The sequence below is a fragment of the Enhydra lutris genome, unplaced genomic scaffold (assembly GCF_002288905.1).
Source record: "Enhydra lutris kenyoni isolate GAN:26980312 unplaced genomic scaffold, ASM228890v2 scaffoldscaffold17, whole genome shotgun sequence".
NCBI classification, from domain to species: Eukaryota; Metazoa; Chordata; class Mammalia; order Carnivora; family Mustelidae; genus Enhydra; species Enhydra lutris.
The window spans coordinates 22,016,160-22,028,644 of NW_019154101.1; the positions used below are offsets into that span (position 1 = coordinate 22,016,160).

At 35.8% G+C, this 12,485-nt stretch overlaps 2 protein-coding genes across 2 annotated transcripts in view; both read right to left on the reverse strand.

Annotated features, from left to right (window-relative positions):
* Positions 1-657: 657 nt before the first annotated feature.
* Positions 658-12,485, reverse strand: part of LOC111147703 (SOGA family member 3) — a 76,080-nt gene continuing 64,252 nt past the window's right edge. Inside the window, exons 8-12 of the mRNA XM_022503936.1 lie at positions 11,673-11,911; positions 7,369-7,728; positions 7,200-7,279; positions 3,389-4,718; positions 658-1,256 (exon numbers count right to left, since the gene is read on the reverse strand). The gene's annotated coding sequence lies outside the window, so the exon portion shown is untranslated. The remainder of the gene's footprint in view (positions 1,257-3,388; positions 4,719-7,199; positions 7,280-7,368; positions 7,729-11,672; positions 11,912-12,485) is intronic.
* Positions 658-12,485, reverse strand: part of LOC111147704 (KIAA0408 ortholog) — a 29,980-nt gene continuing 18,152 nt past the window's right edge. The window contains exons 2-6 of the mRNA XM_022503937.1: positions 11,673-11,911; positions 7,369-7,728; positions 7,200-7,279; positions 3,389-4,718; positions 658-1,256 (exon numbers count right to left, since the gene is read on the reverse strand). Coding sequence (XP_022359645.1) covers positions 1,083-1,256; positions 3,389-4,718; positions 7,200-7,279; positions 7,369-7,728; positions 11,673-11,807 — 2,079 coding nt within the window. The 5' untranslated portion in view covers positions 11,808-11,911 and the 3' untranslated portion in view covers positions 658-1,082. The remainder of the gene's footprint in view (positions 1,257-3,388; positions 4,719-7,199; positions 7,280-7,368; positions 7,729-11,672; positions 11,912-12,485) is intronic.

A 12,485-nucleotide genomic window follows, 5' to 3' on the forward strand; every position in this document is an offset into this window, starting at 1 on the left:
AATACCATTCTTAATATTTCTTGTTAATTAAAAAAGCAAATTAGTTTTTGTCTTCTAATTTTGGGGAAAAGTTAAAAAAAAGGAAAAGGAAATGACTTACCTCTAAATATGCCTTCAAATAAAGGAGCTTAACTAAAAGCTATACAATTTAACAAAAAATTAGAATTCAACATAACTGAATTTCTTTTCATATCCTATTTAAGGATTATTTGTTACTGAAGTTGACAAAATAAGATTATTTTTAAGTCCTGTTGTTTCTAAGGCTGTCTCATAATAATGGCTCTGGGGATCAAGTATTCAGTTAAAGCCATAATAGACTACCGAATGATATACAAAAGATTTTTGTGAACATTTTATGTTTGCTTTAGAAGCCTGAACTATTAAACCTGTGACAATTTTATTTATTTAAGAGAGTGAACAAGGAAATCAATGGTATTAGCCCATCCTTATGTCAGTTAAGAAACTATTTATGAGCTGTATTTAGAAATCTACCAAATGTTATTAACGTGTATAATTCTTATTTTTCAATGTAGTTGGGGCCCAGAAAGTGATCAGTTAATATATTTACCTCAAATGCCTTAAGTGGATACCTATTAAAAGGTATACAAAATATAAATAGTACTGTATATTTTCAAAAATTTTAAATAAACAGAAAGATACATAGGTATACAGGTTATAATTTCAAAGTCAACACTAGCACATATGTTTTTCTTATCTAAATACATACTAGGATACTTCTCATTGCAACACATGCATCTACAAACACATGGCCATGCACATAACCTTGCTTTCTGCTACTTGCAAGAAAGTTCGAATATACAATATAGTACATTGTTTCAACTCAAAATCATATTGGCAAATTAATGAGGATGGCATTAAAAAATTCTGATCTAAGAAATCAAAATACAGGAAGATAATTATTCCATAGATTAAAAACACTGAAGACTGATGGGAAGTTAAGATTGAAATCGTTTGTCCCAGTGATCTTGAAAGACAGAGAAGAGATAGGATTGGCTGTAAACACTCGGAATGCTCTGTTTGGCAATTAGGACTTTTGTCATCTAGCAATCCAGGCCAGAGACTCAGACCATTGATGCTGCGGATCTCAAAGAAATGGTATAGCTGGGGGCAGTCCTCCGCACGGCAGGGGGCGCTGATGGAGATCTTGAGGCCCATCTGGAAGGGAGACGGCGATTTGCTGGTCTAGCCGGTCGGGAAAATCCTTTTCCATGCGAAGATTTCACTGCCATGGATTCCTAAGAGACAAAGGAAGACATCCATCTCACTATACAAGCACCAACAATTGATAATATATTAATATATTAATTGCTTAATATATATTATGGATCCCAACTTCAGGAGTGATGGACTAAGCTATTTAGAAGCAAGTAACAGCACGGATATCTGAAGAAGGTGATTGCTTAATATTTGTGGTCTTGAATCAAAAGCATCTCACTTTTAATGAGGAATATGGTATTTGATAATCTTGTAGATCTTTTCACACTGCCACATTTTAATACAATTGATCTCTTTTTACGACTAATTATGAGTTCAGGATTCAAAAATTTGTGTTAGATAACTTTGAAGATGGAACTATATGTGTTTATTAGTGGGACATTAGGATCGTTTAGTGTTATTAAAAAACAAAAAGATAATATTTTATAAGAGAAACTGTGCTCATTTATGTCAAGTTATTGGCACTTTCAGAGGTCATAAGCAAAACGCACACAGATCACCGATTTATCTGATGCTTTTTTTCCCCACCAAGAACCAATATTACTACTTCTCAAAAGTTTCAAAATTGTCACTAAAATATTTCAAAATATAACTTCATTGCTAATACAGAATCATTATCTATATTGGGCATTATTGGATGACTTAAAACCTTTTCCTTACTGTCCCTTCCTTTTCTTTCATTTCTTCTTTCTTTTCTTTCTATTTTAATGGAAGAAAAACATTCTTAGACCCTTGTAGTTAAAAACAAAAACAAAAACAAAAACAAAAACGTTTCCACTACACATTTTATACCAGTATTATTATTGACTTTCCCAACAAACCCTGTGCTCTTTCATCTGAGACGGGCAGTGAGGATGGCCTCTATTTCTATGACAATAACCTGAAATTTCTTTTTCTGTCTTTGGAATCTTATTTTTTTTAGATTTGCTCCCACAGGTTGGGGAGGGGATGCAAAACTACACTTAAGAATCTATAGTAGAGGACCCCTGCTACCAGTGCAAAAATGTAGCTGATGAGTATTTAGCCGGTATCTTATACGTGTTTCCATTTGCCATCTGAAGCTTACAGGCCTCCCAGGTATTTATGGACTCAACTAAAAAATGGAGAAATACAAAACCAGGGTAATTACTTGTACCTTGTACAAATAGGCAAGGTTTCTGGTAAGATGGATAAAAACTGGTATTTTTATGAGGTTGAAAGCCACATAAAAATAATTTATTTTACACCAGAAGAAGGCAACCTGCATAGCTTAAAACTATATTGCATACACACTGAATTTTGCAAAAGTATGATTTTTTGAAATATTAGCTAATTATAACAACCTGTCACCATGTAACTTTTTGTAAATTATGCATAAAAAGGGATTGTTGAATAGCTCTTTGTTATAAATACCAATCTCTTCAACTATCTTTTACTCCTATAGCTAAGGAAAACTATATCCTTTTGCAAACAGACTGGAACAAAAAAAGAATAACAGTTTATTTAAATACTTTTTTTGGGAGGGGACAATTTTCATGTTAGGAATTTACACCAATAAGAATGACCTTAAAAAATTTTAAGCTATAATATTTTATTTCCATGTACTGCCTTTCTGCTCCACAAAAAAAAAGAGAACTTTATAAAGTATTATTTTACAATGTGTTAGACCCATAGTCACATCCATGTGACTAATCCCATGAGAAAAAACATGAATCAAATGTTGGGAATGACTGAACCAATCATAGCCAACAACTGAAAAGTGCAAGAAATTATTTTTAAAATATTTCCAATACTCTTTTAAAAATATAAACACTAAAAGAATAAAATTCTATAAACCAATAAATGCACATTTGGAATGGTTTTTCAATAAAGAAACAGCAAACATTGGATCTTCTTGAGGTTCTTGGTTCTACTTATTTTATTTATGTTGTCCCATTTCAAAATTTTAAAGAAGTTGTAAGGTACTATTCGCAGTCTTAAAAATCCGTATTTTAAGAGGTTTGTGTTAACAATCCTAAAATTTACACTTATTCACAAATAAAGGATCAAGAAATTAAGAAGATGCCAAACCATGTGCCTACATTCTATTTATATAAATGGGCCATTGATTGAACTCAGAGTCACTGCTGCATGTAGACACAGTCCTCCCAACGCACGTTAATTGCTTTCTCACCTCTGTTATCTTTCTCCAGTCTACTCCTTGTTTCACTTGCTGTGCTCCACACACAGTTGGCTTTTGCTGAAGCTCTTGTTCTAACTGAAGTATTTCTAAATGCTGACTTAACGTGGGCCCACTGCTGACATCAGCATTACATCTGGTCCAGTTATCCTGGATGCATTTAGAATTTTGCACTGCAGATCCTGTGGATGTCTCATAGGTTTTCAGCAGCTTTTCCACAACACCATAATTTGACCTAGGATCAGCTGATCTTGGCCGACCAGACAAATTACTGGGTCTCCAGTCATGCTCTTGGAGCATATTGCGGTAACTGCTGGTGCTCATGTGTTCCTGCGTTGGTTTAACAAGGCCTGTTGTGGATATTGTGGTGGGATTGTCAGGCACATTTTCTCTGGGCACAGGCACGTGGACACTGGTTTTCAGAATATCAGACACATTGTCATTTTCTGAGATGCTACCTGTATGAGTAATTAAGATATCACAGGGCTTAAGATCTTCAGATGATTCTGAGTAGCTTTGATTTTGCTGTATTGCCCGACAATTTCTATCTGTTCTAAATACAATTCTGTTAAATTCATCAGTCTTTGCTGCCAGTTTTTCATTCCTAGTTGTCCTCTTAAAGCCACAACTGAAACTTTTAAGTGGGCCGCTGCTCTCTGTCACCAAGGAGCTATAGTCACTGCTTATATGCAGATCAGGATGAGCTTTAGTAGGGTGATCTGGAACCATCTTTTCACACTTTGGCTTATTGGGAGTCAAGCAGGTTTTCTGAAACCACAATGGAGAGGGACTATTTTTTGCACTGATCCCAGGGTCATACAACCACATGCTAAGTCCAACATTTTCATTACATGAAGGCTTGTTACCTATTTTGGCTTTGGGGGCCAAAGAAGGAGACATGATACCATCTTTCAAACTCTTGCCTTCATTTAGACACAGGATAGGCATCTCATTGTGCCTCAAAAGGAAATCAGAACTGCAGTTCCTTTCATCTTGACCCTCTTGGGCCACGTGGCTGCAGTGATCTAAACTTTCCTTCAAACTTTCATGAGCTTTTTCGGAATAGGAGCTGGGAAAATTTCGAGATGTGCTTCTTGGAGGAGGAAGTGGTGGAATTTCATTTCTTTGCAGATCAATTGTATCTAGTTCACATGTCTTCAGAGAATTGCTTTGGAGCACATTGGTACTTAGGTTCTTCCTATTTTTCTGCTTTTCTTTTTCTAAATTGAGGGGAAGAATGCCCTGGCCATCATTGACCATGTGGTCTCTGTGAGGCATATTAATTACATTTGGCATTTCCTGAAGAAACGAATCTGACTTCATCCTAAACAATTATAAAACATGATATATTAGTGATAATTTTATTTAGGATGAGTTCTCAAAAGAAACCATGGCTTAAGCAATGAATTTCTGCAATAAGAAAAGGACTCCCAACTTCCTCAAACAACATTTTCATATAAATTCTCTAGTCAGAACCTCCAAGTCCTTTTTCCTGAAGGATAAAGCCCACCTCCCAATCTAACATTCATGTTCTACATGCTCTGACCCAAGCTATCTTTCCATTATATTCCCAAACTGTCTCTTACACTCAGACTAGACTGTGGAGTCTTTGGGGTATCTGCCACTGGTCTTCCCATTTCTACAGGTTCCCTTCTACCATTTTCTCATCTCTGCTCTGCCTACTGAATGCCTAGTCATTATGTCATGTGAGTTCAACTTCCTTCTCTTGGATTTGAAATGACATTCTAAACTAAGCAGTGTGAGAGAAATATGAATACAAGCTCAGTGAAACATGAGTAATACCAAGTGGAAGGTGTCATTTGGGTTTGAAACAAAAGTAAGAAGGGATGGGGGGTGGGAGTTTGGGGGAACAAGGTGGTGGGTAAGGAGGGCACGTATTGCATGGAGCACTGGGTGTGGTGCAAAAACAATGAATACTGTTACGCTGAAAAGAAATTCAAAAACAAAACAAAACAAAAAAACCTCTGAATAGTCAATTCTGTTGGTTGGGGAAAAAATGCCTCAGCAAAAAGTACACTGAAGGAATAGTTCTCAATGTCATGTCTAATTGGGACTTTTGGGGTGTGATCCTCGGAGAGGAGTGCATATCATTCTTATGTGTATAGGAGAGTAAACAAAGTATTTGATGAACATATTAGCAGAATGTGTTACTTATTACCATTACCCATTGAAATCCAGTTATCTCTTCCATTTGGGAACATGGGCAACTAAATTTCCAGGCTCCCAGTTATAGAGGTGAAACTATGAGACCAGAGAGCATGAATGATGTGGGTCATTTCCAAGCTAGATTATTAAATTGCTGGTGTAAGACCTTCCAGAGTTCCCCACCCCCATTTCTTCTGCTGACCTGATCATGGAAGCCCATGTTAGACTGAGATGTGTTTTCAAGCCTGAGTCTCAGTGAGTAGAACAGAGAAGATTCCCCCAATTTAATTCAAGACAAACATGTAGCTTCCATAAACATTAAAAATTTTAGCTTTAAAATAAAAAAAAAAGAATTTTGGGGGTGAATAAAAGGGCCTATAGGCAAAGTGAGCTACAGTAAAAATAGGTGGCTCTTCAAGGACAAGAGAGTACTTTGGTATAGCTGGATCATAAAGCAGAGTGGGAAGGAGGAAAGAAATATTAGGCTAAATTGTAATGTAAATGTAATGAATTAGTATTACATACTAATTCAAATACAATATTTGAACTATCCTTCTGAAGTGTATGGAGTCACAAGGAGAACTTTATACGAGTTGTGGTTTGTAAAAGAAAATTGGCAAGTGCGTCTTTTCTAAGTTCAATCAAAACAAAAAACCTAAATAAAGCAACAAGATAAATTCACAAGTTAAATTGATCATACTGATAAATGTAAATCATATTTATATCTCTTCTGCTTGTAAAATGTTACAGGATAGAATACAGTAAAGTGCAGATAAATACTCAGTAATGGAGAATGGTAGGCAAAAGCAAAATGGCCAGGTAGAGGGCAAAATTATGTATAAAATATGGCTGAATAAAAAAAATCTATTGTAAGTCAATACAAAAATTCTTTCTGAGCTTCCTAAGAGCTAAAGAGAACTAAGGGTATTCCTAAGAGCTAAGAGAAACACTGCTGCTGTTTCCAAGAGGAACACACTCCTTCACTAGGAGATAAATGTTGATCCTAGAACAATCCATCTTTACTTACCTTGTAGACAATTCCAATTTATTTTTTTAATTTGGTGAAAACTTACTTTTATAATTATATAGGTGCTTCTAAACTGAAATAGCACCATTTACTCTCATTGTATATGTGTGTATGCATACTTAAAATAGGTTGTTTTGAATTATGTATGCTTCCATTATATACATAGTAAATGTAGAGAAATAAATGACTTAAGTATTAAATACTCCACTAGAACATCATTATATAATTAAAACTCCACATCGTTAAATCTGAAGATATTTTAAATTGGATTAGCCCCGTTGTGTACTCGTCCACCAGCCAACACTCAAGATGAGAAAGAACTACACAAGAAGATACTTGTTATTCTGGAAAGTGTCCCTTAACCTAACACCAAAAGTGTGCAGTATTCCTCACAGTCAAATTATGGAGACAATGAGAAGATTTGGTTTGAGAATTAGTAAGCAGAGAAATATTCAATTAAAGTTTTTATCTCCTATCTAAGATAACCCTTTAATAATTCATGGTTAATTCACACGAACCAAGTATGAAGAGGAGGCACTTTGGATTCATTCACTGAAAACAATATTTGTCTTGATTTTCTCATAGAAAATAATCATAGATGTATCAGCCCACCTTCTGTGGTTGGACCGCTTTCGGATTTCCTCTTGAAAGCTGCATAACTCTTCACTAACTTTGGCAAGTTCTTCAAGAGCCTTTACACATACAAGCAACAGCACGTTAGCACTTTGAAATGTAAATATTTCTTTAGGAACAGTTCTAGGCCAATCACAGTCTTACTTACCAAGTTGAGGGCCCCAGAACACCTCCTGCTCTCTTCCCTCCAAGTCCTCGGACCAGGGCAGGCCTCACAATCTTTTTGGTTCTGTGTGGCCAAAGGATCCATAAACCCTACTTGTGATTTTTTTGTTGCTTTTTGTTCCTTACACATTTGATTTCCCTCACAGAGTAAGCTCTGCTCTGTTTTATTTTCTTTTTCCAGACCATCCCTGTGATTTATCCCTGTAAATTCACATCGCCCTGAACTGGGGTCATTTGGAGATTCCAGCACTTTATCTCGAATTGCTTTCTCGCGATCGTGACTGATGATCTTAGCACGTTCATTCATGTTGATTTTCCTCCGAAGCTTTACTTCATGGCAAAGCTGCAAAGAAAACAAAGATAAAGCTTTTTTCTCCTCCTAATTTACTTGGTCAATATTTTTCATACCAAGCACACTATTTTGAGTTTTCTTTGCCATATCATGATATACTAACTACCCTGGGGTATTAATGCTCATGCTTCTGAGTAGTGCTTCTAAAATCTGATCAGTCAGGGGTACTTGGGTGGCTCAGTCGTTAAGTGTCTGCCTTCAGCTCATGTTTTGATCCCGGGATCTTGGGATTGAGTCTTGCTTTGGGCTCCTTGCTTGGCAGGAAGCCTGATTCTCTCTCTCCCACTCACCCTGATTCTGTTCCCTCTCTCACTATATCTCTCTTTCTCTGTCAAATAAATAAATAAAATCTGGTTTAACTGAAACTAAAGTGATGTTTTAAAAATATATGATTCTACTTGCATGCCAATGGCGAAGTGTCTAAACAGTTGACAATATCATGTAATGTTCCAGTTCATTCCACTCCCCAAGTGGACATTGTGCAGCTGAAGGATGTTTCCATTGGAAGATATGTTGGTGTTACTAAGGTATTGCTAGGTACCAATGAGATTTTTTTTTTAAGAAGAGATTTTTTTTCTCCCCCAAAAAAGCTTTCTCAGGTACCTGGGTGGCTCTCATTAAGCGTCTGACTTCAACTCAGGTCATGATCCCAGGGCCTTAGGATTAAGCCCCGCATCGGGTTCCCTACTCTGCGGGAAGCCCGCTTCTCCCTTTCCCACTCCCCTTGCTTGTGTTCCCTCTCTTGCTGTGTCTTTCTGTTAAATCAATAAATACAATCTTAAAAAAATAAAAAGATTTCTTCTCCTGATTAAAACACATGTGACCTGTCCTTTGTGATATGAGAACTCTAAGGCTTCCATCTTTTATTAGTCTGTTAAAGTGGATCCTAAATTATCTCTTGATGAGAGTTTAGTTTAACCTGCAGGCACTCACACAACTCACCCCTAAATATAGGAAGTAAGTAGCCTTCCTCTTTAGGCTTGAGCTGTGGGAAAGCTTGGCAAATTTCAAAGGAGTTTTTCGGATAACTATTTAAGCAAATGACTACATTTTATGGCCACAACCTATATCTATTCAAGGAGGACAATACTCCTGTTCAATATTTACTCACACCTCAGAGAGAAGCACTATGCTGAGTTGGTGGCTGAAGTCTATACAGTACATATATTTCCATAGATACACATCTATCATTGGATGATCTCAGGATAGCATCAAATTATAGCCATGGAGCAATCATTTTTGTCCTCATAAAATTACTTGTTCTGAGCTCTTGTGGGCATTATGATTTGGGCTGACCTTGAGAGATCTGATACAAAGCAACCCTCAAAACTTTATGTTAAATCTAAGGATGCTTATGGTGACACTGTCTGCTTTTTAAGGAGCTATGGGTAAAAACAAAACTGCCTTATTTTCAAAATCAGGGACAAAGGTACTATTCCTGGGAAACAGGTTTGCCTTTGTCTTCTGAATACTGAGAAACATGCAACTTCTAATTTTTGTTACTACAAAGATAGACTTGCTGCATGTAATTCACATGAGATCCTTCCTCCTGTCTTCAACTCATCTTTTTGTTCTGTTTTGTTCTGAAATACTTTACCTTATGTAAAATTTTATATACCATCTTAAATTCTCTTAGGATTTAAATGAGATACAGATAAACAAATAATACCTTATTGATAGAAAACAAAGTTATTTTGTACAAGAAAATCTGTGTTACTTCATACTCAGCACTTGTTTATGGTTCTGATCATTTGAACAAAGATGACAAGCAGAAAAGACTGCAATGTGATTAAAAAAAAGAAAGAAAGAAAAAGAATTCCAGAAGCCAAGACCTCTATTTAGGGTTTCTATCTGGATTACTCCAGGTTTCCAAATACATCTGGGTTTTGCAATAACAGTGCAATGATTGTGGATAGTGGCTGAGCAAAGAGCCATTAGCATTTGTCTTAACACTCAACACTGGATCCTCCCACTGGAAGAGATCTCTTGGAACCAAATCACATGTGCACATTTGGGAACCCACAATTCTCTAGTACATGGATTAATAACTTGTGTCTGACTTAATACGCACAATTTAGTGATATATGTTAAACAAATACAGTCTATTATGCTCACGGAATGTTATAATTTTTTTCAAATGTTAATGTTTAATTTAAGTTTAAAAAAATTCTGGATTCTCGGACATGTGAGGATACTTTCTTCCTGTTTTCCTCAAATTTTTCTACCCTCGTTTGTAGCCTATAAGACGGATATATTAAAGGTACATTCTTATGGGCTACAAAGCTGGTAGTGGAAAAGAAATATGTATTAGTATGATAAAGGGAGTACAATGCTATTATTCAGGTATGAAAGAACATTATCTATGGATATTCCGGGGAAACACATTATGCAAACATACTCCCAGCAGTGGGGCTGTATATTTCAGGCAAGACACAAATAGCACCATGGCTACTATCCAAGATGAAGAAAAAATATTACAGCCTTCTATCTCCTTGATGCAGAAAGAACAGTATTTCTACAAACTATCATCCTATGTTTAAAACACATTTAATGACTGCTCATCAAAAAGGCTAATATTTACCGTAGATAGAATCTTCGGAGTTGTGAGAATAATTATTTGACAATACAACAATACAATGTCTCACCAGACAGCAGATTATTTTAGCTCTATTGCTTAAACAATTGGCTAGACTAATCCTGACTCCTTAATTTTTTAATTTTTTATTTTTTTGCTTAGATGCTAGAATTATCTGGTCTTCCAAACCTTTGGGAAACAATGACCCATGACTTCAGGTTTCTGTTTGGAGTTTTGGATTCTGATTTGACTTAGACATCTCCTTGTTTTCATCCACCCTTAGTCTTTGGATAAAGAGGAGTTAAGAGAATAAGCAAAACATCCTTTCCAAACTACAGAGGTATGAGCACACTACATGTCTGCCTTCTCAGCTCTGTTACAGGAAGAGTTGAATAGTTACTCTTTTTAATTTTTCCTTGTAGTGTGCCGATTTGTATTTTATTCACAAGCAATTACATGGTTGTTAATAAGAAAAATATTTATACTATAAACACATAAAGCACCAGCTTTGATAGCCTGTGAATATAGGCCAAGGAGTCTGTTAAAAGTATCACTTTGGCAACGTGCACAAACCACATGACAACATGGATGGCACTAGAAGAAAGCAAGATTAGTAGAAATAATTTTCAGTTGAAACCAGCTCAAAAATACATCAATGTAAATACTTGAAGAAAGTATTCCTGGGCCAACAGGGAGGGATGGTTAATGGGGATAAAATGACTATTTGTGTCAGAGTCATGACATGTTGTTTTTCATAACCCTTTTCTTAACAAATGTGCCAATAAATGTGGCACATTCTGCCAGAATAAATATCATGTCCACCACCATTTTGATATACGACACTCCTCTCCATTATGCTGAATTATCTAATATGTAATTTCCTTTAGTAGACATGATTCATAAATCATTTCAGGAAAGATCTGTATTTTAAAGCCCAATTGTAATTTTGCTAATATATGTTCCACCAATTACATTTTTCTTACATTTTCCTCCTGGGCCTTGTGCTTGAAAATTCATGCAAAAACAAAAACAATAACCAAAACTCATTTTTTAAAAACAGCTCATTTTTGATACCAAGTCACTTTAGTCAGAAAATAATAAATTGCTACACTTTAGAGTGACATTTAAGTTCTTAATTTTCATTCAGGGTTATATTAAAAAAAAAAAAAACACCTAGTCTCTTCAATACCACTGGATAAGGTTCTGCTATTTTTGGTCTAGTAAATGTCATTGAGACTCGATGTGCATCTCTTAGGTAGAATAAGGAAAACAGAAATAGTTTCCAGTACAACAGAATCTCAAACAGAATTTTCATTCTGAGCTTTCAGTTTCAACGTATTCAAAACAAATCAATTTGTACCTCTTCTATCTTCTTCTGCATGATTTTCCATTGACTCTCCCATTCCTTCCTTTCGTTGTCAAACTGGTCCAGTAATTCCATCTTTTCCTTGTGCCAGTTAGCCTCTGTGTTCTCCCACTGCTTATGCAGGTCCATGGCAACCGTGTGAGTGTTAGTGAAGGGGTATTTCTGCTTGTCTCTGTCTTCTCAACTGTTTCTTGGAAGCTTGGAGTTGTTTTATTCAAAGCAGTCTCACTTGCCTTTAAAATAAAGCCTAATATAAACATAAGGAGAAAGAGTTCCAAATCCATTTGCTTTTTGGAAACATGTTATAACTTAGTTAAGAGCCATCGACATAAACAAACTATAGGAAAATCATACTTAAGACAGAAGATGATTAACAATCTGCTTAAGAAGAACTAACACAGTTGGGACACCTGGGTGGTTCAGTCGACTAAGTCACTGACTCAGGGTTGGTGAGTTCAAGTCCTGCACTAGGCTCCATGTTGGAGCCTACTTAATTAATAAAAAAAAAAAAAGAAAGAAAGAAAGAAACAAAGAAACAAAGAAACAAAGAAAGAAAGAAACAAAGAAAGAAAGAAACAACGAAAAAAAGAATTAACACAGTCAAAAAGTAAGTATTGTCCAAATGGTTTTTACCCCCTTTCTCAAATGGGTTTTTCCCCCTTTCTGAAACAAGTCAGCAAAATTATATTTAAATGCATATGTAAGATGTAAGCATTCCTTTAACCAACCACCTAATCTAAAGATGGAAATTTTGTGTAACTACCTAAGAGTAGAAGTATGAAATTCCACTGGGTGGTCTGTCCTATC